This window comes from Cryptotermes secundus, unplaced genomic scaffold (assembly GCF_002891405.2).
Source record: "Cryptotermes secundus unplaced genomic scaffold, Csec_1.0 scaffold928, whole genome shotgun sequence".
Taxonomy (NCBI): Eukaryota; Metazoa; Arthropoda; class Insecta; order Blattodea; family Kalotermitidae; genus Cryptotermes; species Cryptotermes secundus.
The window spans coordinates 550,423-577,036 of record NW_019738362.1 but is presented as its reverse complement, the minus strand read 5'-3'; the positions used below and the strand labels follow the sequence as shown (position 1 = coordinate 577,036).

The following is a 26,614-nucleotide window of genomic DNA, read 5'->3' as shown; positions in this document are numbered from 1 at the left end:
CTTGAGACGGAGTTTATATCATTTATCATTTCGTGTATGTATGTATGCATGTATGTATGTATGTATGCATTTTGCAGTGAGATATGTGACAAAATCTAATTTGACTCTGAAGGTGTATGGACACGTTAGTCCACTCCCAGCATTCAACACTGTAACAAGAAACAGAATAGAAATTTTTGCAGTTAGGTAGAGGAGTGGAGGCAGGTTGTTCTTATTCTTCTTCCTGTTCTCCATACAGTGTGACTTGCAACACAGACAAGTTGACCAAATGGAAATTGAGGAATTGTATAAGGAGCACAATTTCATTGGCTGGACTGAAACATCAGCAAAAGAAGGAATCATGGTGGATGATTCAATGAAGTGAGTGGAACTGAATTAAATATTCCTATTTTAAAGGTCACTGTAAAGGTTTTACAGTGTAAGGAAAGCGAGTGCATTGTCATTTTGTAAGGAAGGGGGTGCTGAGACACCTAGAAAGGTTCTGCATTCTTATAATCAGGACCCGGATTTTGATGACATGTCATCTTTTTTTCCTTGTATCCTATGCAATGCTCTTAAATATATAAATCTCGGATATGAGCTGCTGGTTACAGAAATGTAAATTTTATAGGTAATTTTTTGACATTTTTAGGTTTAAGGTAATTTTTTCATTTTGGGGGTAATTTTTTGGTAAATTTTTGGACTTTTAATGGTATTTCTTGTCATTTTTGGCCATTTTAGGGAATTTTTCTTCATATGTTTTCTGAAATGTGAATAACATGGAAGCGAAGTGTTCTTTCTTTTCTCATTTAGATCATTTTTCTGGATTTTTTCGGTCATTTTTTTAATATTTTCAGGTCACAAAAATCCGGGCCCTGCATATTATATTTTTGGATCATATTTTTGGTCATTTTTCTGGATTTTTTCGGTCATTTTTTAAATATTTTCAGGTCATCAAAATCTGGGCCCTACTTATAATCATTGTGATCATCAAACACAGACATTTTCACTTCTGAAGATTTTGGTTTTCTGAGCTATAATTTCTTGTACTCTGGAGGGAGGTTGATGTTCTAGAGGAATGTATAACCTCCATCTTCAGGGTTGAAGAATAAGGCAAGCAAGACCCTGCATGTTGCAGATAACAGAGCTCTGCTTACTGCCTGCATCATGCTGGTTTCTTGCTTACCTTGGCCCTGAAGATGAATGCAGGGTGTTCCCCTGACTGCATGGCAAGATATCTAAGAACACAGAGTTCATTATAACCATCGCTGTGAGAACTTCAAATCCTACATGAATTAAGTTGGTTGGTTGCTTTATGTACAATGTAAAGACAAGTTTGGAGATGAATAATTTGTTGTAGGTTTCTTGTGGATCTTATGATGCAGCAGGATGGTATGGGAGGGCACACATTCTTAACGAACAGTTTCAAACTTGCTGGACCTGGACCATACACTCGATGTCATAGCAACTGTTCATGTTAATGGCACAAGATCAGTCCACGTTTTGTGGTCATCCACTACCCATATGAACCTGATTAGCTGAGAACACAATGCAAACAGTGTCACCATTTCCATCTGTGAAGTGAGTACAAGTTATAGAAAACATCGTAAATAATAAAGATTTTAAAAGCTGACTAACTGTGGCTGTTTTATGGATAGCCAAGGTCCTCAGTGATCAGTGACATGGATGAGGATCTCACTCAGAGTGAAACAGCAGATCAGAATGAGTCTAATGTAAAGCTTCTGTGAAAATTTTAATGTAGCATAATTGCTTAAAATGCTCCATTAGTTCAGTTACTCAATTGGTAGTACCTGAATCCATTAAAATGAATAGCCCAAGGAGTGAAATGTGGAGGATGCCCTCTAAAGCAGCCCAGAATACTTTATTAGATCAATGAATCGCTTTATACACCTGACTTCTCTGCAGCTCAGTTAGTAGCAAACCTCTACATGTTAATGACCTGTGACTTCATAATTACATTGTAGTTGTGTCAGCGTACAAATTAAACTGGAAATGTAATCATTTACTGAATCATGTAGGCAGTGCCATAGCTCAATTCGTTGGGTGCTGGCTTGTCACAGAGGATTCCCATGTTTAGTTCCAAGTGACTGAATGCAAGAGTTTTGGTAGATAAGATGGCACTGTAGCAGGGTTTTCTCTGAGTTAAATCAGTTTTGCCCTGCTAATGATCACGCCATCATTGTTCAATGTTTACTGGTCCATACATATGCTTCTACCAGACTACATGGCGGTACAACCCTGAATTTTCCAGTCTGATTTCACCCCAGGAGACAAGATTGTGTCCTGTTCTGCAGCGTCATAATATCTACTTTATAACCAACCCCCTTTTTGTTGTCGTTTAATTGTTTTCACATCCGCAGTCCTCAGTGGTACTGGAGAATCAGTGGTGGCACTTATAAGCTGCTCTCTGCTGGAACTGCCAATCATTTCAGGCTCCATGCTCACATTAGCATTGCTACTGTTCTCAGAGTTTCTGAGCATGTCTTCAAATTGAGGATGTGACTCTGATTCCTCAAGTTGAGATTTGCTTGTCCTTGTTTCTGGCTTAAAGTCATCTTCTGTAGTTGGTGCTGGCGTGGTGATTCTAACCTTAAATTGTGAGGGTTTTTCTTTGGCTTCACTGATATCATTAGCCTTCTGCTGTTGAGGAGGTACTGTGGTTGCGTTGTCTGTTTGTGGCTTCTCAGGGTCACCAGTCTGTCCACCTTCTGGTGTCACAGATTTATCCTTGTCATCTTCATGAGACTGGTTGTCAACATTTGCTGAATCATCAGAAGCTGTAGTCTGAGTTGATGAAATATTGTTTGCTGATGGCGCCATCTCAGTTTGTCTAGCTTCTGCTGTAACACCACAAGATGGCTTACTTGCTGATTTTGTTGGCAGTTCTTGTTTCTCAGCAACCTGCTGGATACTCTTTGCATTCTCAAGTGTCAAGTCTGGTGTTGTGGAACAGGAAACCTGCTTGCTTTGTACAGCTCCTGCAATGTAAATAAACCAGTGAACATGACAGTTTTCCTTCAATTTGGGAATTCAGATGGATCATATGAAAATTCTGAGATTTTTTTATTACACAGCATTATTCCAAGGTTGTATAAAGTATTTTCTTAAGTGCATAATTTGATTTGCATGGTCATTTCATAAATTAGGTGGTTAGGTGCTATCTTCTGGCCACAGAAGCCCAGGTTCAGGCTTTGGTGACTTTTATATAAAATTAATGATGGACAAAATGACATTGAAAGTGACTTTCCCCACCAAATCATCATTCCATCATACTTCCATATTCATCTGTAACTTCCTCCTGAGATGTATGATAACCCTAACCAGGCAGTGCATTATCACATCCTCGATATTTTAAGTTGGGGGATTCATCTCTGACCTGCCACTTGGCTGGTTACAGGGCAAGGAAGTTAGTTATTTCATGAAGAAAGCAGTCTTCTGGGATTTGGCGCCGTGTATATGTGGTGTTAATTTACCGTGTCTCACGGTGTTGTCGCTTGCAGATTTACCTATACTTTTTCTTCAACCCTGAAGATGGGGGCGATACGTTCCTCCGAAACGTCGGTTAACACCACATATACACGGCGCCAGATCCCAGAAGACTGCTTTCTTCATAGTCACCGCCGTGAAAGCCTCAAATCTTACATAGTTATTTCATGCTTGAGTCAGGAATAAAATGATTAGCAATAAAATTAACCACTGAATTAAAAAGAGGTGAATGTTGATGGTTCATCTGGTGACAGTAAGAAAATGGGGAAAATTAATCTTAATTAGGCATAGAAAATTATGATCTTCGAAGAAGAATGAATTCTTGATTTAAGAAATGCTGTCTCACACTAACACAGACACACATATGTATATATAAACACCACAAAAACTGTGAAAGTAAATATACTTGCTCTCTGTAAATATGGTATCTGTGCTTGATGAAATGACTCACAAATGTCTGCAGAGACTTGAAGTACAGTTTTTAATGCAGGTTGGAAGGCAGCAGAATGCAATAAACGCTATTCTGTTAAGAATATTGGATGAATGAATTATGTGTTAATAAAATCATGTGTGAATAAATATTCATAACACAAACATATCAGTATATTGGCTTAATAATCATAACTTCAAAGTTTGTAATAATGTTCAGAGTAAGAAAACTCAATAGACATTTAAAAGAATATTGCTAGAAGTATGTAAATGTATGCAGTAAATGAGCAGAAAATAGGAGTTATGTATCTGTACTATGTCAAAGGACACCCTATGAAAGAAACAGGAGAAACTATAACTTGTTATGGTAGGAAATTTTATATTTTCACATATTGTAAGCAGTAGTAACTATAATGCTGGTGGATTATCACCTGAAGATAGCCTAAATAACAGATCACATGTAATGGGAAACAAAAGTGTGTGCAAGTTGTGCAGACCATCTGTAAGCAAATGTATTTGACATACAACATTAAGATTCACTGTCATACCTTCTTTTAGGGAAATCTTGTTGATGCTACTGTCACTGCTTGTACCTTCTCCACTCTGTTTTGTGACGTCCTTAAGCAGCTCCATGAAGGATGAACCTGTTGTCTTATGGAGTGGGATGGGTGAGCTTCTTCTAGAGGCACAAGGGGTGGGTGTGCTGTTCACCAGTTTACGAGCCTGGTCCATGGCCTTCTGCAGGTTTTGCTGATTCTTGTAAGATTCTTGGTTGTTGCAACGTCCAATTTGAGATCTGTGTAACAAGATATAATGGTTATCTTGACCAACCTTGTGAGCCATGTATTTTTATGACTGTAATTCTTCTTCTTCTTCTTCTTCTTGGTCTCTGACATTAAAGGAGGAACATAGACTGAGGGTGTTGAGAATATTTGGACCGAAGAGAGATGAAGTGACGAGAGGCTGGAGAAAACTGCACAATGAGGAGCTTCATAACTTGTACTCTTCTCCAAGTATAATTAGAATGATCAAGTCAAGGAGGATGAGGTGGGCAGGCATGTGGCACGAATGGGGGAGTCAAATACGTATAGGATATTGGTGGGAAAGCCAGAAGGAAAGAGACCACTGGGAAAACCAAGGTGTAGGTGGGTGGACAATATTAAAATCTATCTTAGAGAGATAGAATGGGATTGTATGGGTTGGATTGATCTGGCTCAGGATAGGTACCAGTGGAGGGCTCTTGTGAACATGGTAATGAACCTTCGGGTTGCATAAAATACTGGGAAATTCTTGAGTAGCTGCAGAATTGGCGGCTCCTCCAGAAGGGTTCAGCTCCATGAGTAAGTAAGTAAGCAAGTAATTCTTCTTCTCTAACCTCACATCTGGCCATTGCAATCAAGAAGATGGCTGCCAGTGCCATGATTCCTGTTCATTGATTTCATATTTTGTCATGAGAAAGATAAGGCTGTAAAATAAAAGTAATGAGCACAGAATGTACAGTGACAAGCCACCCCCCCCAAAGGCTCGTATTGTGTTAGGGGGATATCTGACCCTTCCATCCCCATCTCTGAATGTGCTTCCTCCCAGCTTCATTTGTTTTTCCCACCAGTACTGAATACGTTTGTTTTTTTGTATTTTCTATAAAAATTTGAGTTGTTGTACGTGTGCAAAGAATATAAGTTTAAGTAACAAGCCTTTTCCAGAAAAGAAAACTGAGGGAGCAAGAAGAAATGCCAAGCAAAATAAATCTGGTTTGGTGGTTATGCTAGTGTTTGAAAAATATGGGGGTGAAAGGATTTGGTGCTTAGCCTCTGTCCACTTCTAACTGTGAGTGGCATGATTGAGAGCTAGGATAATCACATTCTGTGCCCATCCTCACTTAAATATCTCAGTTCCTGCTTCCTGTCCTTTTCCTTATACCTTTCCCCTTTCTTTTTAGTGCTAATTTTGTATAGCCACCAGCTCCATCTGTCACAATAACTGCATGGCCTTTCAAAGTTGGTATATAGTTTTTGCTTAATAGTGACAACTGCAGCATAGATGTTCCTTCACTTCAGTGTGGAAGAGAAATATCTTGTCTCGGCAGTGTGTGTGGGCCCTTATGCATGTTGCCATACTTCCCAGTATCTACTAAGTTTGTGCTGTTTACTACTTAAGTCAGTAGATCTCCACACTGAAATGTCAGTTGTTTCACTCTCTGAACCTCTGAACTTGGGCACTGCAGGTGGACTTACATTTGACACATGCCTTCCAAAAGTTGACCCCACTTGTGGGAGGATGAATTTAAAACAGCGAGCTTTGCGATACGTCTGAACCGAGCCAACGAATCCTCATTCTCTGGGGGATCTTCATATGGTCCCTGTTGCATGTCTTCTTCTGCAGTGACCGGAGCCACATGAAAGTCTTTCATGAGGCGACGCTCCCAAATTTTCATCTTCTTGCCCAGGATAGCTGAAATCAAGTAACACAGCATATTCATTTATTCAGTGCCAGTTGTATTGTGCTGTTATGTGTGGATTTAAGTACAGTAATCTGTATTTCAAAGATCAGTGTCTGGCATTTGCAGCCACGAGCAAATCCTGGAAGATATAAAGAACCTCCACATCAAGATAGACAGGTGGCACAATATCTGCCCCATACAAGAGGGACGATGGGAGGACGAACATGAGCCTGTATGTTTTATGAATTTTAATTATTGACATGCAAATTTTTAATAAGCATCAAGAAATTTTAAATAATTTTTTAAAAACTTTACATTCCCAGGAAACTACTGTGTTTGTGAAATGTTCTATTTTGTGTACTATGCATTGTAGCATATAAGTGTATGTACTTTTCGTCTAAACAACTTATGTGATGGTGGTTTCCTATTTGTAGTGATGTTTGCCCTCTGAAGATGGTCCACAGAGACCGAAACATGTAAGGGTGTTAAGTTTTCATGTAGTAATAAACTTACAGGTCACACTGGACGGAGTGACTTATATTTGTAATTGTTAGTGTGATGGACCAGAATGAAACAAATCAAAGATATGGAAGTGTTTACTCTTCTCCTTGGCATCTGCTTTAGAGATGTCCATCCCATTGGACTGCAGAACCTCCAGCAGTTCACATTTTGCAGCTGAAATTTCTCCCTTCACTTCATTGATGTCATCCTCCGTGACGGGATTCTCTTCAGCTTGGCGATGCATTGCTGAGACATAGCGCCACACTAAAGCCCTCATTACAGCTGTGTAGCGGTAGTCACGTTCTTTCTCTTGGCGTTCCTTGCGCTACAAATATCACATATGCTTTATTTGACTGAGAAGAACAAGACCATTATATAAGCTGGATGATTGTGTGTTAGTGTGGACACATTTGGTCTGATGTCAGTGAACCTTAACCAAATTAGTAAGTAAGTAAAGCTATCCCTGTACCAGGCAGTGAAGGACCATAGGGTTGTGAGACGTTGAGGCTCCCACATTAGCTAGACAATCGGCTCACAGATGGCAGTGAGGTTGTCAGCCTTATGCACCGGCCGCGCTTTACTCCCCAGGAAAATTTTTTAATTAATTCCTGGTACTCATTTCTGTTAGAGGCTGAGTAAACATGGACTTAATTCACATAATTAGTATAAAACTCACAAAAGTGAAAGGTTTCTAATTCATGACTCTTACTCATAATACTGTAAGTGTAAGATACTCGTATATGAAGTGCATTTATAAATGTTAGTTTTAAGATGCAGAGAAATACCACACATAGTAAATGTTCAATATGCAGGTGCAGAGAAGAGTAATTGTAACTTTGTAAGCTTCAAAATTCTTATTATCTGGTTTGAGGTGCTGCTTTTACCGGTTCTCACGGTCTCTTTGCTTGCAGAATTCTTATATTTTTTCTTCTACCCTGAAGATGGAGGCGATACGTTCCTCCGAAACGTCGGTTAACACCACATATACACGGTGCCAAATCCCAGAAGACTGCTTTCTTCATAGTCACCGCCATGAAAGCCTCAAATCTTACATTGTATCTTAATTACCTAATGCTATTTTCTACAAGAGGTTCTTTTTTACAGGTTGTGTGGACAGCAAAGCAAAAGCTGCCAGCAGGAAATGTGGTCTTCTGTGGGAAAGTGAACCTCATTTTGCCATCAAACTTGTGACAAGGGTCTGAATCATATCCTCCCAATTTTTTGGCCCATAATCATGTTAATGCTGTAATTAATTGTTTTGGCCAGCTTCATTAAACCACAGTTCATATGGAATATCATGTTAAATTGTACAACATTAAACCATTCTCTTAGCTGGTGACAAATGGTATTTGTAGAGCCATGTAGATACAATTCAAATTTAGTGAATCAGTTACAAGTTAAATAAATGAGATGAAATTCCTCTGCTTGAATACTAGTCCCTGGTTTGGACATTTTGAAGTTAAAATAGTTAATATTCTTCTGAATATTATAGATAGTATGGATCTAGTTATTTTATTCTGATTTACGTTGTGATATTCTGTATTATGATATTATGTAGTCTGGTAAGTGGATTGCAATGTTTCGGCGTAACGTACTGCATCCATCTTCAGGGTAGATAGATATAGCATATCCCTCTGAAAAGATAATTCCCATGTACTAGACTACAAAATGTCAATGCTCCGAAGCGTTCAATACGAATGAATCCTTACTGCTGTGAAAACCTCAGACATGACAAATTGTTTTGATTTCCAATAATATTTGTGGAGTGGTGGATTGTAGGTTTAATTATAAACTCATTTTTATAATAATGGAGAGGCTGCTTATTTCTGCTTGCTATTAATAGTAAGATAGTCAGTTTCTGTTTCCCACATTGAAAAGCTTGTACCTTTGAAGACATCCTTCTTAGTTTGTCCTTCTTGCGCAGACCCAGTGTTTTAAATAACAGTTTGGGTGTTGGGAAGATGTTGAATGGTGGTGGGAGAGTGGAACTTTCTTCAAAGTAGCTCATCCAGAGACGTGTTCTTGCAAACTTCCATTCAGTGTCAGAATGTTCCTGTGAAAACAAAGGTGCTCTCATATTTCCTTCTTTTTTAAAATGATGATAGCCAATGAACGATTCCCTTTGATATATTATTAGAAGAGGAAAATGGTGTATACCGCCCTGTTAAGTGGGGCTGATCGTGAAGCTTCTTTTTGAGAAAATTCAAGACATAATCATCCTATTTTCCCAAACTCTAAAAACATTCTGTGGTCAGTATCACAGTATATTCTTAAAGTATAGTCCTACAGTGTTACCAGAGAACATTTGTGGAAATTAAGAAGAAACTTGTGTGGTGTGAGATACTTAATTTACCAGTTTTGGGTGAAAATTGGCTTCTTGTATATTCAAGATGCACTGTACTCAACAGTATTCTGCACCCTTCAGCAGATAATATTAGGGTGCTCAGATTAAGGGGGATCAAAGCGGCCTCCGTAGTCTAGAGGTAACGTTCCCACCTCATGACTCATAGTACACGGGTTCAAATACCCGGCGGAGGTCGTCGAATTTTTAAGGGTGGAAAAATTCAGGGAACAAGTCCTCCGGGAGGGACTTTAAGCCGTGGGTCCCGTGTCGTAGCTTTACGGCACGTAAAAGAACCTCATATCTCCAAAGGAGCACACTGAGCCACTTTAACGGACGTTTCCCGCCCAACAGCAGTCTCTAATACCTCTGGTAGATGGGGAAAGCATTATAGATACCTCTCAGCTAGCAGAGCCGGTCTCGCTGGCTGGGCGGGACTGATGGTAAGCACCAGTACCGGTAAGATATAGAGACTGGTAGAAATCATAGAGGGAAGCACAATGGACCAATACAGGTCTCAGTGCATGGGGAAACCCACCCTCTCCAATAACTAACTAACTAACTAACTAAGGGGAATCAAATGGAGAGGGATGGGAAAGATGAGAAATGCATAAATTGAGCATGAAAATCCGAAGGAAAGATACATGTTGGGGGAACCAAGACTAGCTGGGAGGATCAAATTGAAATGGTTCTTAAGAGCATAAATTGTGAGAAGGAGCTAAGAGTGAGTTCCTGTGAATGAATATTGTTGTGTGAGATCACATTGCATCAGTACTCACATCAATCATGGCGTAAGAGTTAGACATCATAGCAATGAGCAGGTTCAGCAGCACAATGACGTTGATCACTGAGTATGAACCGAACATGAGGAGGCCCCAGAAGCGAGTGTAGCTTTTTATTCCTGTCAGCTCAAAACTGTCGATCCCAACTCCACCAAAACTTGCCCAGAACAGCGACTGTGATGATTCAAACAGACTGCATGATGAAACAGAAATAGTTAGTAGAAACCAGAAAGAAGGAGACAGCAAGCAGAGCAACTGTGTGTAAACAATGAGGTATGAAGTAGGCTGGAAAGGAGGTACAAAAGACCCAGTGGTAGCGTGAGTATTATCTGTAAGGCGGCTCAGATGGAACCAATAGGAGCACGGGTAAAATGAGATGAGGTGAAAAAGTGATTTGGTGGCTCTGGAAAGAGAGTTGTAAGTTTAGCACGTGAGTTTGTAGAAGGTGGAAGAGAAGTCTTGCCACCCAGATCATGCAAATAACGTACTTGCCAAATCGCCTCCACTTCATACATGCATCACCATTGTTTTCCCAGTCAGGCAGTCCACCAGGCAAGTGATAGCACTTTCGCTTTTCCATCTCCGCAAAATACCATAGTAACTGGTTCAAACCTGCAGATACATGAAATTAGTCATTAAGGTCTTCATATAACTTTACACTTCATCTCTTAATAAAAGCAGTGTTCGTTATTGAAGCAAGTATCCATTCACTTGCATTATGTATGTAGCAGTGAGAGAGAAACTTCCTTTCAGTTTTATATGATGGACAAACTGGCTTACCTAGTGGGATTTTGTGATGTCTCTCACTCTTCCTTGACAGATTTCAGGACTGTACCATACTTGAAGAAGACTGGCCCCTTTTAACACATTGCTTTCTCCATTTAATAACCTCTCATTATTTTCATGCTTTCATTATGCACAAAGAGCTGATTACTAATTCAGCTAATCTACTGCCCAGTCAAGCAACAGTAGACCTGTGTATAACATGTGTTATTATTGGTGGATACAGATCATAGCTTTGTTTGGTAAGAGATCACTGCCAGTAAGAAGAAATATAAAGCGATATATTTAAGATGGGCATAGAAACCAAGCATATTATTCTTTTACATTTTATCAGGTGTTAAGCCTCATTTTCTTTCAAGTCATCTTCCAAACAAGATAACAGAGGAAGATATAATCTAAGAGACTACGGTTTTCATAATGGCAAGGATTCATATTATTGTCCTCTGGGTTATGATATTATGTAGTCTGGTTTGGAAATGGAAGCAATCAGTTTTTTCTGAATCATTGGTCCCTTTCTACCATACTACATGGTGTTATAATCCAAACAACCAGTCCGGAGGGTTTCATTGCCTTTTAACTTGAAGATTTTATTTTTCTATCTCAGAGGACTTCTTTTCTCTCTTTAATTGCATTACCCATTGTCTGTTGTTTTCTGCTGCTAGTGTTTTTATGGATCCTTGCTTTAGTAAATGCTAAGTTCTTCATTAGATACTGTGTTTGAGGTTTAATTAAGATGTAAGTTTTAATAAAATCAGGAGTACCACCTTACCACATGCAAATGCAAAAAGGACGAGGCTATAGATGAAAAAGAATTTTACAATATCAATGACCATCCTGCCGAGAGAGATTTGAAGAGGCCCGAGATGGGGATTGATTGAGAACAGGTGAACCAACTTTAGAGTGCTGAAAGCATAAGATAGAACTTGATGAAGCTTTTATCAATGTAGCAAGCAAAACTACACACTAGAAGCAGAATATTCTGTAGAAAAATCCTTCATTAAAATTCACTGTATGATATTACCTGAATACATTGGCTGCAGCAAAGAGTCCCTCTGCTATCAGCTGAGGGTCAAAGTCATCCCATTGTTCACGAGGAATATAAGCCGTGCGTGGATCAGCAGCAATCTCTCTAGTCTGCTGTATGTACGCTGCAATACGGAGGATGGCCACAGACACATAAAGTGAGTTGCGAGTGAAGTCAATAAAGTTCCACATATTTCGCAGATAACTCTGGATTCCCTCCTGAAAGATTTCCATTGTTTCCTCCCATATGAACCCTGTAAGATAAAGCGTTTCTTCTTTATTCTGCTGCCACCCTGGCAGAATGTATGAATATCTTCTGAGGAAATTAATACATGTTTACATGGTTTTTCTCATTTACTCTAGGTAAATACTACTGTATTTTATCATAGCCCATTTTATATCTTAGTAGCTATGTTGGAGCAAGGTCAGGATATTTTATTTTATTTAGTTTGAAGTGTAATTTCAATGGCGACAGTGACTCCAGAGTTCCCTTTTAACATAGTGTATATGTTGTATCTGCTAGTTAGTTACAGGTTCTTTGAGGAAAAGAAATTGTTTTATTCATTATATAAGCACCTTATTAAAAATGGAGCAGTACAGCATGAAATGGTATGTAGAAAGTTTCACTGGATAAAAAAGAACTCGGTATAATTTGTTTGTTGTGTTTCTGTGAAGGTGGTAATGAACCTTAGGGTTCTTTTTTACAGCTTCATCAGTTTATTTTTTTCTGAGAATCCATATTTGGAGATACAGCCTCTGGATATAGAACAAGTCAGTTGTTTAGTAGCAGAGAAACTGATGGCTTCTCAAGAAGGACTAAGCTCCATAGAGTTAGTTAATTACTTGTTCTTATCATGGCGTTATCTGCCTGCCTGTGTATGCACACAGGCCCCTAACAACTTTTGAACTGGTTGATTAATTTTCATAAACGGTGGAAGTTGTGTCTTAAGATTAGGAGCATGACACATACATTTTAATTCCCTCGCATCAGAAATACCAAAATGTTGACTCTTCTAAAATGAAAGACAAAACTGACATTTAATTTATACTTCTGAATTTTTGTGTAATAGAAAGCTTTGTAAAATACAGAACTTTTTCAAGGTTACTTTTATGTAGGCTGAATAATAAGAATATGGCAGTGCAAGAAGGTAGTCTGTGTTTATCATTTTCTGTTTGATAACCAAATAGGTGAGTATTTCATCTAGGTGTGTGAAATTTTGTGTGAAATACAACATAAATACCCATAGTGATTATGTATGAAACAGTTCTTATATATTAAAAGTAAAATCTGAATTTATATGGTTATAATAGGAAATGATGAGGTTATGTCTACAAATTTCATTCATAAATAGATCCCAGAATTGTAAATATTAACTACGATTTTTGCTAGATGTTACATGTAGATCGATACTTTTAATGTGGGCTATTTTTGCAGTTTCTTCTTTGATATAATGCTAATGACTGTAATTGATTCAAGAATGAATTGAATTGTGGATGCAGAAATGATGAAATGGTCATTTGGAAGTAGATAAAGTGATTTAGCTGTTTTAATCCCTCATGTTATCTAAATAATATATAGAAATTCAATTCCTGCCCCTTCATTTCAAAGGCAAAGTAGTTAATGCCATTTAGGGAAATAAGAATCATACACAATCTATCAATGCTGGTTATGTGGGCAGAATGCAACTTTTCAGTTTAATATAGATGTTGGTACAAATGGGAATGTGGACTGATCAGGGGACAGCCAGTGTTGCCTGGAGACTGGAATTGTGAAAAGCAGATTGTTTAATATTAACTGGCATTAGATAATATGTACGTACCAAGAACATAAACCACAACAATCCATTCCAGAGGTGAGGGAGCATTACCACGTTGTTTCTGAAGCTGTTCTGCCAGAGCCTTTCTCATGCTTGCTGTTCCAAATATCTGGATCACTTGTACTTCGGCACGTTGAGATACCAGGATCAGAATCACTGCAATTGAATCGCAGATTTGCAGTAAGGGCAGTAAGGTGGTGTGAAGCGTGTGTGTGTGTGTGTGTATTTGTATATATTGTCTCAGTTAACCTGTCAGTCTATTATCAGATACACTTTGCAGTGAGAGGTTGTTGGTTCATAGGCTGTTTTAAGGACACTGTATTTTTAACTGTAGAGCTTATGTAATATCAAATGAAATGTGGTAATTATCATGAATGATGAATAGATAAGGATTTTGAAGGAGGCAGGTTTGTCCTGTTTGAACATACTGTCAGGAGCCAAGATATCTTAGTCAGTGTAGTGACTAGTATGGGCTGGGTGATTGAGGGCCAAGGTACAATTGTTGGTAAGGGCAAGAGATTTTTCTCTTAGAAACATGCAGACCAACTCTGGCACTCACCCAGGCAAACCCCCCCCATACAGTGGTTACCAAAAGCTATTTCCCTCAAAGTAAGGAGCACGAGCGTGAAGATGACCATTCACCTCAATCTGGTGCTGAGGTTAAGTAAGTATGGTGGTGGAGCTGTACCTCCATTCTCCTGTTCATCTTCCTGGTATGGTGCATGGTTAATTTTACCTTTTTCTTCCCTGTTGACTATTTTCAGGGATATACTGAAGAGAACCATGAATATCTCAGTCTGGACAGCAAGTAGGCTGGCAAAGATTTGGTACCCTTAGCTCCCAAGTACAGGTGTGGGGTTTCACTAGGACACCAGCTAGCTTGGTTGCAGTGTACAGTGGAGAAACTCGTTCTTGTGTTTATGTTGTTGACATATAATTGTGAAGGTGGCCTGAACATGTCATTTGAAGATACTTACATAAGAAGAACAGGTAAGAGGATGCATGGATGAGAAATTTCATGAATGGCTTCCTCATTAATTTTCCAGTGGGTGTGTTTGGTGCAATAATGTAGAGCATACAGTAAAAGGGAAACAGTAATGCAACTTGTGATATCTGCATCAGCTTCTGTGCCAGAGGCTTGCGGCGGAATCCAGGAAGTCCTTCATACCAAATGGTAGCCAGTAACTGTTGAATGCTGGGATGAGCAACGAACTGGAACAGATACAGTAAAGCTAAGCGGTTCAGAGAGCAACAGTGTACATATTGTATCATTTGGGAGAAGGGATTGGTTGATCCTTGGGTTATTTCATGATGATTTGCCTAGATGAAGTGAAAAATACTATGAAAAACTCAGTGGGATAGCCAGTCTCTGATATTCTCAGCTGGAATCTCATGAGTAAGAAGCAAGAGTGCTGAAGCCAGCAGTTCTTGTGAAACACTGGCTCATGTTCACCAAACTACATTGCAGACAGGGCTGTCATATCTACTATATTTCAAGACATGAGTAAGTAACTCTGTGCTGTTGCATACCTTTTTCTGTTTGTAGTTTATGGCCAGTTCCAGTCGAGCCAGCTTCATATGCTCTCCATGTTCATAAGGGGGGGCGTCAGGATCATGATTAAGGATAATGGCAAGTTCCTGGGAGCTTCGAGACTGGTGCAGAAGGTCAACTGCGAACTGTTGGCACTGGCGTCGGAGTTCCTGTGTTCAGAAGCAACACAAATGGCAGGATAATACCTCAGATTCCTTGGAAGTAGGTCATGACTGCTTCTTTCAGCATCCTTTCTAGTTTATTATAACTTAATCATACTACTTTCTTGATGCTATGTAAACTGTGCTGTTCATTCATTTTATTTATTTTCCATAGATCTGTACAGTATATAACCAGGATGTGGAAATGGTCCTTAAAATACATATCAAAATAATCTTCAAAATACATGTACAAAATTGTATGAGTCCATTATTTGCAACAATAGGTTAACCTCAATTTTGCAGGTTGCAGATAGGCAAACTTATTACATCATAAAATCGCATATAATAATAATAATAATAATAATAAGAACAATTTAAGGATATAACGGTGTTATGGAACCAAGGCGTACAAACAGACAGAGAGGTTCTGGCAAACAGGCCAGACATAATAATTAAAAACAAGCAAATGAAAACTTGCATACTTATAGATGTATCAGTACCATCGGACAGGAATGTAGTACAAAACGAAGCAGAGAAGAAATTAAAATATAAAAATTTAAGCATCAAAATTCAGCGAATGTGGAACATGAAATGTTTTGTGATACCAGTAATTATTGGAGCCACAGGTACAGTCACGAGAGGGTTGAGAAAATATTTGGAACTAATTCCTGGTAAGCACTCCATAGATTCACTGCAAAAAACAGCTATCTTGGGAACATCACACATACTACGGAAAGTGCTACAGTGCGAAGCTTGAAGCCTGAGTGGTGAGGTGCATCACTGGTTCAAGAAAAGGAATACCAGGAAATAAACCTGTGACAAGAGATGATAATAATAATAATAAATAAAATTCAATTAAAATTTGAATTAATAACTTACTATAAAACATAGTTGTAAGAGCAATTAAAGTAAGTGATAGCTTTTAGGTGAGCCACTTGTGTGAGATGAGTAACCTAAATAAATCTAAGAAGAACTGTTACATAAGAGTGAAGGTGCTATCAAACATACATACATTTAAGCATCCTGTTGCATCAGTATATCATTTATTTCATATAATATGTATCCGTCACTATTGCAACTCGTAGTCATTTCTTCGTTCATAACATGTTTCAGCTGTACACAACTAAAACTGCTGCATTGCACGGTATGTAACAATTTCATGCTTGCTTACTTACTCATGGAGCTGAGCCCTTGTTGAGGAGAAGTCAAATCTGCAACTACTCAAGAACTTCCCAGCATTTTATGGAACCCGAATGTTCATTACCGTATTCACAAAGAGCCTTCCACTGGTCCCTATCCTGAGCGAGATCAATCCAATCATACCATCCCATCTTATCTCTCTAAGATCCATTTTAATATTGTCCACCCACCTACTCCTTGGTCTTCCCAGTGGTCTCTATATCAAATTAAAAATTAAAATAGGTCAATCATAATTAATTTTAGCTAAAATCAGTTACATCCATTCTTCTTGCATGTGTCATCTACTCGGCCACATGACTAATTTGCGCAGCCCCTAAGGCGTGGGTGTATTTGTGTAATCGTATAGTTTTTGGATGTAGTTGCGGTGTTGTTTCATATTTATATTCATGTCTTTATCTGTTCTAGAAATCCATATTTGGGTATACAGCCTCCAGATGTGGAACAAGTCAAGTTTTATCGTTTCTCTTATATGTGCCCCCTTGACTGTAGATTCATTGCCCAGCCTGTGTAGTTGCATTGTTGAAGCAGTAAAGTGATTATAACTAGTTGCATTAGTGATGGATATATATGATATAAAGTAAATGATACATGATTTATGGTTATTCTATACTTGCCATGTAATCACTTTTGCTCTCTTGCTCAGCAAACGCTAAGTTACGAAGCTCCCAGGATAGTTGAAAAGCTGTAAGGATGGGATCATTCGATGACAAAGCAATTAAAGAAGGGCTTGCTAGGGCACGATACTCATTCAGACGAGACACAGAGAATCGGAGTGAGTCTTCCTGAGATTCTCGAATGCAGTCATCACAGCCACATCTATGACACAAACATAATGGAGCATAAAAGACGTGGGTCACAAAATGATATATGGATTCTGTGCGATCTGACTCTGTAACACTCTCTCTCCCTCTGTCAGGGATTTTTGTACACTGTTTGGTTCTGCGGTTGTGGTCTTTTGTAGAAATACATTAGAAATCAATTCCATGGACCAAAAGAATTTTCTGGCTGATTTGTGTTCAGTCCACCTCTCTGATATGTGATCACATTTTTATTTTGGTGACAGATGAAGTAATTTTGTGATAGCTTTTGTAAACTTACAGACTACAAGTAGAAGTACCAATTCTTTACCTGTGAATAAAATATACTCCTGTAATTAAAAAGAATGATTGGGAATGAGGCTTCAGGTCATAGTTGAAACACATGGGATTAATTGTTCGTTTAAATAAAATAAATATTGTACAGTAGTTAATTGTACCCTTTCATAAGTAGGATATAACTGAAAGGTGTGGACAATCTGTGGATATGAGTTCCACTTCATTCATTCATCAGTAATCTGTCAAGACGACAGGTCCACAGTCTCTTCCAAGACACTTCCTCCACTTGATGCGATCTAGAGCTTTCTCCTTCAAATGAAAATATCCTCTACCAAAACAAAAAATATATTTTTTTGTTTATAAGTCTGTGCTTCAGTTTAGAATTCCTCCTGTTACTGTTTTATGATTTTAAACAGAAATGGGATATGTTAGCAGATTTTAGTGTAACGCCCAATATCACATATCATGAAAATTCAATCAATGGGTTTCTCAGTTGCTGCATGCAGACAAACAGCCTGACATATATATATACACACAAACGTAAAGTAAGAGATGAAAAATCGAAGTTGTCCTTATGTTTAACTAATTAAACACTACGCTATGAAGACATATTGGGAGTAGATGCATGGATCAACGTTTTCTTGACCTGAACACTAGTTGGAGGTGAGTGGTCAGCTACTTGCCCTGGCTGCTTTACCTGCGGCGAAAGAGCCCTCAGTACCCATTGGATAGGAGGCTGGGTGGGCATGTCAAAAATAATAGATGCATTTTTGCAACTTTTTGTTATGAACGAACGAAAAGTGCGTAACTTGAGCTGATTTTGAAGAAAACCATGGTTTGCACTTCCGCAAGCCTCATATGAACTGTGGGATATAAGTTAAAATTTCCTGGAATAAAATTTACATATTCTGCTGTTCATAATCATGAATATTCCCCGATATGTTGTTCAGCCACAGAACTTGAATGGTAAGAAGCAGCATGTGGATTGAAGAGCAACATGCAGACTGTCACAGTTGGCTGGGTTCTGAATTGCTTACATGTTATTGTTACTTACTTTACATCATGCGGCATTGGTAGTGTTGCACCCCTGTCTAGTAAAATCTTGAGGATCTCGTAGTTGTTCCGATGAGCAGCAAGTATGAGGGGTGTGATGTCTGGAGTGAAAGTTGCAGTATTCCAGTCTGCTTTTTGCCAACTCTAAAGAAAAACAGATGCTGAAATTTATCCTTCTATGGCCCCATCTGACCAAGTTATTATATACTCAGCTAATCAAATAGCCTCCTTCTTTATGGAAGCTGGAATTTTATTATTATTTTTACAGTAGTGTGTGACTAGGCAGTCAAAACCAGCCAAAACCCTCAAACTCTGTTTCATTGTGATCAATTTTAATATTATCCTTTCGTCTATGCTATGAAGTTGTGCTACATGTCCTGCCTATGCCATCAGCCTTGAGTTCATCAGCCTAATAATGTTTGGGAAAAACTACGAATCATAATAATTTGGTAATTGTCTCTGTGCTTAATTAATTAAGCACCATGTCATGAAGACATATGTGGGAGTGCAGGTATAGTTCCACCGTTCTTGACCTTCGCACTAGATGGAGGTGAGTGGTCAGCTTTACGCCCTGGCCACTTTACCTCTAGGGGAACAGCCCCTGGTACTCATTGGGTGGGCCTTATAGCTGGTCTCGATGCTATGGAGAAGAGAAAAATCTTGTCCTTGCCAGGAATCAAACCCCTGCCCACAGCCCATTGCTATACCAACTGAGCTGTGCAGGCTCTTTTTAATACTTTACTGTCATCAATGTATATTTAATTATATACTTTCAACAAAGAAAGTGCATGAGTAATACAGTTTTCACAAGAAGGACTTACATAAGGCTCTCCCTCTTTATGAATAAGTTCCTCATGCTCCAGAAGCAGTTCGGCAGCTTCAACAAACCCCACGTCAATCGAGTGCAGTAGCGCATCCTTTGTTTCCACACCCATGACAACCAGCAGCTCCACCATTTCAAAGTTCTCTCCATCAATTGCCAAAGACAGTGCGTCCCTCCCTAGGGGATCAACACAGTTCATGTTGAAGTGTCTTCTCCTGTGGGCGAGCTTCAGCATCCTGCAACACATTGCAGCCCCTGCACTAACCATATCAGTGTGGTTAACATGTTGACTGCTGTTGCGATATCCAATATTTCCTGTTCAAGGCCAAATGATATGATATATGTTGTTTATACACAGTTTTAAATTCTGTGAGGTACAGATGAGTTCTGTGGCCTGCAGCACTTGAAGTTCTGCTTCATGTGTTACAGAATTGAGTGTTCTGTTTTGCCCACTGCCAATCATTGAAAGTGTCTTTACCTCATTTAATTGCAATATTACTGTATTATTGTATAGATACTATGTATTCTAACTTGACTTGTTCCATATCCTATGGTGTCTCACCTGTACTGGATTTACGGAATGTAAATAAATTCAATTCAATTCAAGAGAAATGGTTGCATATTTTAATGTCAGATGGATTATTGTTAATGTTGTCATTACAGTTGTATTAATCATCATTGTAATCATTATGGGTATCTTGTTACCTTGTCCCATACTAGATAAAATTAATGTTAGTTACTATAGGATTCTGACGATGGTGTATAACACACAGAGATATTGGGTTTTTGGACTTTATCCATCGTCCTGGTTTTTAAGATAACTAAGAAAACACGACGTTTCGGAAACAGATCTTAAAAACCAGGACGATGGATAAAGTCCAAAAACCCAGCATTTCTTAATGTGAGTTTTGAATTTACATCATGTGCCAATCAGTGGTTTCTCAAACTGTGAGTCATGGTCCCACTGAAGGCTATGATGAGTGAGTTCTCAAGAAAACAAAACAAACTCTGTGGTTTTAGTCCGCAAGCGAACTTAACTTGGCCAACAGGCGGCAGTCGCTCGGTCGAGTTCTCAAGAACTGTTTATAATATCTTTGTATCAACACACAATTTTAGCAAGTCAGTAAGATATAATGTAGATGCTTTCAGAAAATCTAGCAGCAACCAGGGAATATTTTGTGGATATTTTCGTGACTGTGCTGAAACATTTTAACTAGCTGAGATCACGAGAGGCGGGTGGGGGGCTCATAGTTAGTTGATATAGTTGAAGTGCCCTGGTGCCTGGTGTTGCTATGTCCACTGATTTAGGGTCCAACTCCTATCATTCTGATCACTATGCAGTTAACTACTAACCTTCTGACATTAGCCAAATCACCCCTCTCCACTGCGAGAAGATATTTCTTCTCTTCCATTGTAAGCGGCTTGGGCAAATTTGGCATTGCAATGGAACCTGTTCTGATCCCTGGGCCCTCAATTTCGAGGCCCACCTGTAATGTAACACATCAGATTTTAGATATTTTGAAAGCTTCGTATTTAAAAGGCTGTAATGTTTAATCTTTCGCCATTCACGGTAGCCGAGCGGTCTAAGGCATGTACTGTCTTCGCTCGCTTTGAAAACGGGATCGTGGTTTCGAATCCCACTCAGGGCATGGAAGTTTTGTTTGTATATGTGCGTTTTTCTGTGTTTGTGTAGCAGTAGAGGCCTTGCGATGAGCTGATCACCCGCCCAAGGAGTCCTACCGAATATATAAGATCTAGAAAAACCGAAGTGAACGGAGAAGTTCATGGAGGTAGGCCCCATTGGGGCTGTAGTGCCAGTGCAAAGAGGATTGATAATTCAGACTAATTCTGATATGTCATTGTCCGTGATTTCAAACCTGATACCATCCTGTCTTTCAGTGGTCCGAGCAGTAACATGAACCAAAAGAGTCCAGAGCCATGACTGAAGGGAATATGTGGAAACAGTATTACATTATGGATTTGAGGTTATCACAGTAGTCACTCTGAAGGGTATTGTCATCTGGGATGTGATGCTATGTAGTCTGGTAGAAGTCCACAGATGTCTCAGAAGAACACGCTGCATCTGTTTTATTTGTCACCTGCTTCTTGCTTACTCTTCAGCTCTGAAGATAGAGGCAATACATTCCTCGGAAATGTTTGTGGTCTTTACCAGAATGCATGATGTTACACCCCAAAATATCTCCAAAGGAGATCACTGAGCCAAATTACGGACGTTTCCCGCCCAACAGCAGTCTCTAATACCTCTTGTAGATGGGGGAAGCATTATAGATACCTCTCAGCTGGTAGAGCCGGTCTCGCTGGCTGGGCGGGACTGATGGTAAGCACCAGTACCGGTAGGATACAGAGACTGGTAGAATGTCATAGAGGGAAGCACAATGGACCAATACAGGTCTAAGTGCATGGGGAAACCCACCCTCTCCAATAACTAACTAACTAACTAACTACACCCCAAAATATTATATTTTTTTCTGTTTTGATCAGTTCTGTATGATGCATTGGTTCATAGAAATATATGTTGAGCTTTTTTCTTCACTTAGGAGTTGAATAACAACAACAGTTATTGACTGTATAAAGAACTAAGGTCAGGAAATTTGTAAACTTACTTCATCCAAGACCTTCTCGTCATCCATGATGGCATATGTTGATGAGCACAGTCCCTCCTTGGCACAGACACCTCTGACAAGAAATTCAGTAATGAAGTACATTAAAAGAGACAATATTCACACCTCACACTTTTTTTTTTACAGTTGCAGCAGCTGATTTTTGATATCTGCCTTGCATATCTTAAGAGCATGTTCTTGAACAGTGCTGCCACACTTGTGAATGGCATAACATGTCCAGCTCTGGCACACTGATATGAAGACTCTTGGCTCTTGAATTGGATTGGCCATTTGTTCAAATGTGGCAAAATTCAAGTGCTTGGAGATTAACAAATGAAAACTATTTTCATTGTGAAATTGAGAACAAATTAAATTCAGGAAATGTTTGTCACCATTAAGTTCAGAATATTTGTCTTCCTGTCTGCTGTATTAAAATCTGAAGATTAATCTTCATGTTCTGTATGGGTGTGAAGCTTTGTCATCTCACACCTGAAGGGAAGGGCATGCATAGACTAGGGGTGCTACAGAGAGGGCACTGAGAAGAAGGGAGAGGAAATTATACAACAAGGAGATTCATAATTTGTATTGCTCCCCTAATTAGGATAATGAAATGAAGGATGATGAGATGGGTGGTGCATATGGCATGCATGGGAGAGATGAAAATACATAAGAGCTTAGAAAACTTGACTGAGAAAAACCACTTGGAAGATTAGCTATAAATAGGAAGATAATATTAAAAGGTATTTTATAGAATATGGTGTCGATGGATTTGAGTGCTGAGAATAGGGTTCACTGAAGGGCCTTTTTGAACATAGTGAGCTCTCAGGTTGCATAAAAGGTGAGCAACTATCAACTTTTCAAGGAACACACTACAGGTTTCATTACACAACTTTGACAAATCTAATAAATCTCGAAATTTAATTTATGTTTGGCATATTGTCTGACAGCAAGAAAGCTGTGTAGAAGTGTGTTGAGATGGGTCGAAATGTGTGAAGTTAAGGGTAACATAAAGTTAAAAATGACAAATATTTTAATATTTTCTAGGTTCCTTCAACACCAAGCAGTGTTGTTAATTCATCTGAGCTTGGTTTAATATTTTTTTTTTTCAAAATGTTTGTAACATTCAAATTTAGGTAACTGAACAGAACTTACCAATATCTTTCTCTTTGCCAGATCTCAAGAAAAACAGAAGGTGGCAGCACTATGCGACGCACATGCCACCTGCGAAAACACAGAGGATTTGTGGGGCTTGAAATAAGAAACTATGCGTTTTATACCTCACTCTATTGCATTAACTGCTCATGGCTTCTGTAGCGTAGGTCTGTGGTAAGTGGCATTACCATAACTCGATTAAGAACATGCATATACAGGACAACAGCCTGTTTCACATTGTTCTACTTAAGGTGTGTATAATCTGGTTCTCTTAAAACAAATACAAAGGAAAGAGAGAACTTAAATAGGAAGTTGTAAATTGAATATGTTTTGTTCTCTGTGCATTTATTTTTCCCCATAAATATGTAATCTAGTTCCAGAAGAAATACAACAAAAATAAATATTTTATATTAATTTTAATACTTTGTAGTTTATGAAAAATGTAAACAGTTCTGCAACCATTTTGGTATAGTGCCAGCATTATATTCTTGTATATTGGAGGTATTAGGTTTGAATCTTGGCTGGCTTTCCAGCTCTCTCATATGAAGTTTTTTGTGGTTTTTCCTAGTGTCTTCAAGGGCAGTTCTTGAAATAGTCCACGACTTCCTCCTTTCAAATCTCTTAACTACTCACCTTTCACTATTATCTTCCCATCAAGCAGCCTCTATAAATAAGTGCGCGCTGACCAAACTTTATGGCTATATTTTGCTATCTGGGAATTTGTCCTAAAAGTCAGACCAAGATATCTTGTTGTTCTTTTGTTTCTTCAGGTAAGTGCTATTATAAAGCCTTCACATGGGCATAGTATTCATCTTTGGCTTTGAGTCCATTGGCCCATTGCTTTGACATTAAATTTTAATGATTAAAACTGCTAAATTGCTGTTGATTTCTCAGCCACATTTTCAGGCTTTTGACATTTGTTATACCTTTTGGTGTACTGTGTACTGTATTTCAATAATAGTTGCTATGGTAATAACTGTCCACTCCTTAAGATTGTTAGAAGAAATATGGGATCATGAAGTTAAAAGTGACTGGAAAGCTGACATCCATATCAGAGTACAGACAGTTTCCTAATGCTCCTAGCTGTCACAGATTAGTCTCATGAACATGCTAACAAGCTATGTTGACCTACAGCTTTAAAATATGATGTTTATGCTGCACCCTGATAAATTTTTCACACATTATATCAAATTTACATCATCACCATGATTTTAACTGTTGAGTTAGAAACAGTATTTAATACAGAATTTATATTTACTTATTTATTTATTTTGTCCCGATGAGGTCATTGGATTTTTTTCAGTTGACCTAATCCTTCCAACTGCACTAGGCCCTGGGGTTTACTCAGCCTCTAATATAAATGAGTACCAGGAATTAATTAAATAATTTTCCTGGGGAGTAAAGCGCGGCCAGCGCGCAAGGCTGACAACCTTACCGCCATCTTTGAGCCGATCATCTAGATAGGTGGGACACTCAACATCTCACAACCCTATGGGCCTTCACGGCCCGGTACAGGGATAGCTTTACTTATTTTTTTTTACTTTTTATTTCGTCTCTATAGATCAGCCCTGTCCAATGCGGCGCCCATGGTATATTTTTCTGGCACCCTCCACATATAATTGAGCCGATTTTTAATATTAATTCAAATTGTAAGACAAGAGACATTTTTGAATGTCTGAGTACTGTTAAATATTTTCGAAAAATTTTATTATTATTATTAGTAGTAGTAGTAGAAGGACTACTAGTAGTAGTAGTAGTAGTAGTAGTAGTAGTAGTAGTGTGTGGTGGCGCCCGCATCTCCATAGGCATCAGTGAATTGTGCCCGAGTACATAAGAACGTTGGACAGCATTGCTATAGATCATTGTTACATGATATAGGACAAGTCAGTTACTGTACATTGGCAAACATGTGTGGTTTATCCACATTATCAGATTTCACATGCCCAACTCCAGTGGTTCTTTGGCTATTGCTGTCATACCAGAAGCTGAATATAGATTTCATGCAGACACATTTTTCCTGTCTTATGTTTTGAAATGAGGAGTGCCCCAAGAAATCTTGCAATTTTTTCAGAAATATGTTCCCATACATAATTTCATGACCCTCTATTCAGTGTCAATAGTGTCACTCCCACCTTATAAATTCATGCATTTGTCATGTTGGTATTACTGATTTTAAAAAGTATGACTTTGGGTTAGCCTCTAGTGCCATAATGTCTATACAAAATTTTGTCAAAATTTGCCCATTGGTTTGTGAGCTGAAATGTAGACAGATGGCCAGACAGACATGGTCAGTCTGATGTGTGTTCATTTTGTGCACACTGTACAGAGAGAAGGTGTTAAGCAGAGTATCCACAGGTAGGTTTGTGCATTCTGTTTGTATCCTGTCTGTTGATCTTAATGGCACTCCAACCAGCCACATTTGGCCAACCTGCAGCAAACATATCATTGCAGGATTGGGAACGTTATGACCCACAGATTTATTGTGCTCTGCTGTAACATTGAGTAATGGCCAACAGGTAACGGTGGTTTCATCAGCATATGATTCTTTGACACCATGATGACAATTGATTTACTGATTTCTATGGATGTTTTTGCTTCTCTTCACAGTATAGGGAACTGTTTTGTATAAACTTTGTAATCTTAAGAGGAAGGACTAAATACAATTTTACCCATTGTTTTGTTTGGGCATGAAACTTGTACTTTCTTCCTCTCCCTGTGTTTATATATACAGTGACATGGCACCTGAGAGCTGGAATGGTGGAGTCAAAGCAGCATCGCAGAGACATCTGTTGCTAGGCAACGGCTCAGTGAACACGTTCCCACAGCAGTCAATACACACAACAATAGAGGAGCTAATGGAGGCGGTATTTTCTATTGAGCGTACCCAAAATTATGTAAGGAGGACGAGTGGGACTAGATTTATTGTTAGCAGTCAGTCGTCAGCCAGCACGGAGAATCCCCACTGTTGGAAACTCTACCAAGCAACGAGTAGTGAAGAAACAGCATTTAGTTATAGATTTTGTAGAATAGTGAGAATGTTGTAATTATTTGTACTTATGAGTAATAGGCATTCAATAAATTCAGTAAACAATCCAAACCCTGTGTCTAGTCACTATCACATGACTATATATATATATATATATGTGTGTGTGTGTGTGTGTGTGTGTGTATCAGAAGAACTTATATTAAGGATGTGCCATTTTCATGCAGTAATGTGTAGAGTGGGATGTATCTGGCTGATGGAAGCGGTTAGGACAGAACTTTGGAAGGTGTCATGTAACTGACACCCTGATGTTTATTTCCCTTTATTTTAAATGAGTGTCAACTGCTCTTTGGTTTATTTATTGCTTTTTAGTTGCACAGCCTAGCATTTAGAC

At 38.7% G+C, this 26,614-nt stretch overlaps 2 protein-coding genes and 1 long non-coding RNA gene across 5 annotated transcripts in view; 2 read left to right on the top strand and 1 right to left on the bottom strand.

Annotated features, from left to right (window-relative positions):
- LOC111870914 (ras-related protein Rab-7L1) overlaps positions 1-8,554 on the top strand; it is a 140,259-nt gene extending 131,705 nt beyond the window's left edge. For both annotated transcript variants that reach the window (XM_023863547.2, XM_023863546.2), the window contains 3 exons: positions 239-360; positions 1,340-1,560; positions 7,961-8,554. In XM_023863547.2, the coding sequence (XP_023719315.1) occupies positions 239-360; positions 1,340-1,460 (243 nt within the window). In that variant the 3' untranslated portion in view covers positions 1,461-1,560; positions 7,961-8,554. The remainder of the gene's footprint in view (positions 1-238; positions 361-1,339; positions 1,561-7,960) is intronic.
- Positions 1,567-23,311, bottom strand: LOC111870915 (transient-receptor-potential-like protein). Its single transcript, XM_033754045.1, has 18 exons — positions 23,238-23,311; positions 22,089-22,161; positions 20,818-20,951; positions 19,463-19,700; positions 18,643-18,785; positions 17,109-17,310; positions 15,133-15,303; positions 14,580-14,814; positions 13,606-13,758; positions 11,784-12,039; positions 11,532-11,665; positions 10,468-10,591; positions 9,977-10,172; positions 8,742-8,909; positions 6,956-7,181; positions 6,150-6,366; positions 4,464-4,711; positions 1,567-2,978 (listed from the first exon to the last, which is right to left on the bottom strand). The coding sequence occupies exons 2-18, from the start codon at positions 22,113-22,115 to the stop codon at positions 2,311-2,313; spliced, it is 3,540 nt and encodes a 1,179-aa protein (XP_033609936.1). The 5' UTR covers positions 22,116-22,161; positions 23,238-23,311; the 3' UTR covers positions 1,567-2,310.
- On the top strand, positions 11,856-26,319 carry LOC111870916. 2 transcript variants are annotated; one of them, XR_004513715.1, is made up of 4 exons: positions 11,856-11,943; positions 15,149-15,355; positions 23,259-23,411; positions 25,969-26,319. It is a non-coding gene; the product is annotated as an uncharacterized LOC111870916 (long non-coding RNA). The 2 variants fall into 2 exon arrangements; XR_004513714.1 differs by lacking the exon at positions 11,856-11,943 and adding an exon at positions 14,506-14,592 and having other exon boundaries at positions 25,969-26,318.
- Positions 26,320-26,614: the final 295 nt, after the last annotated feature.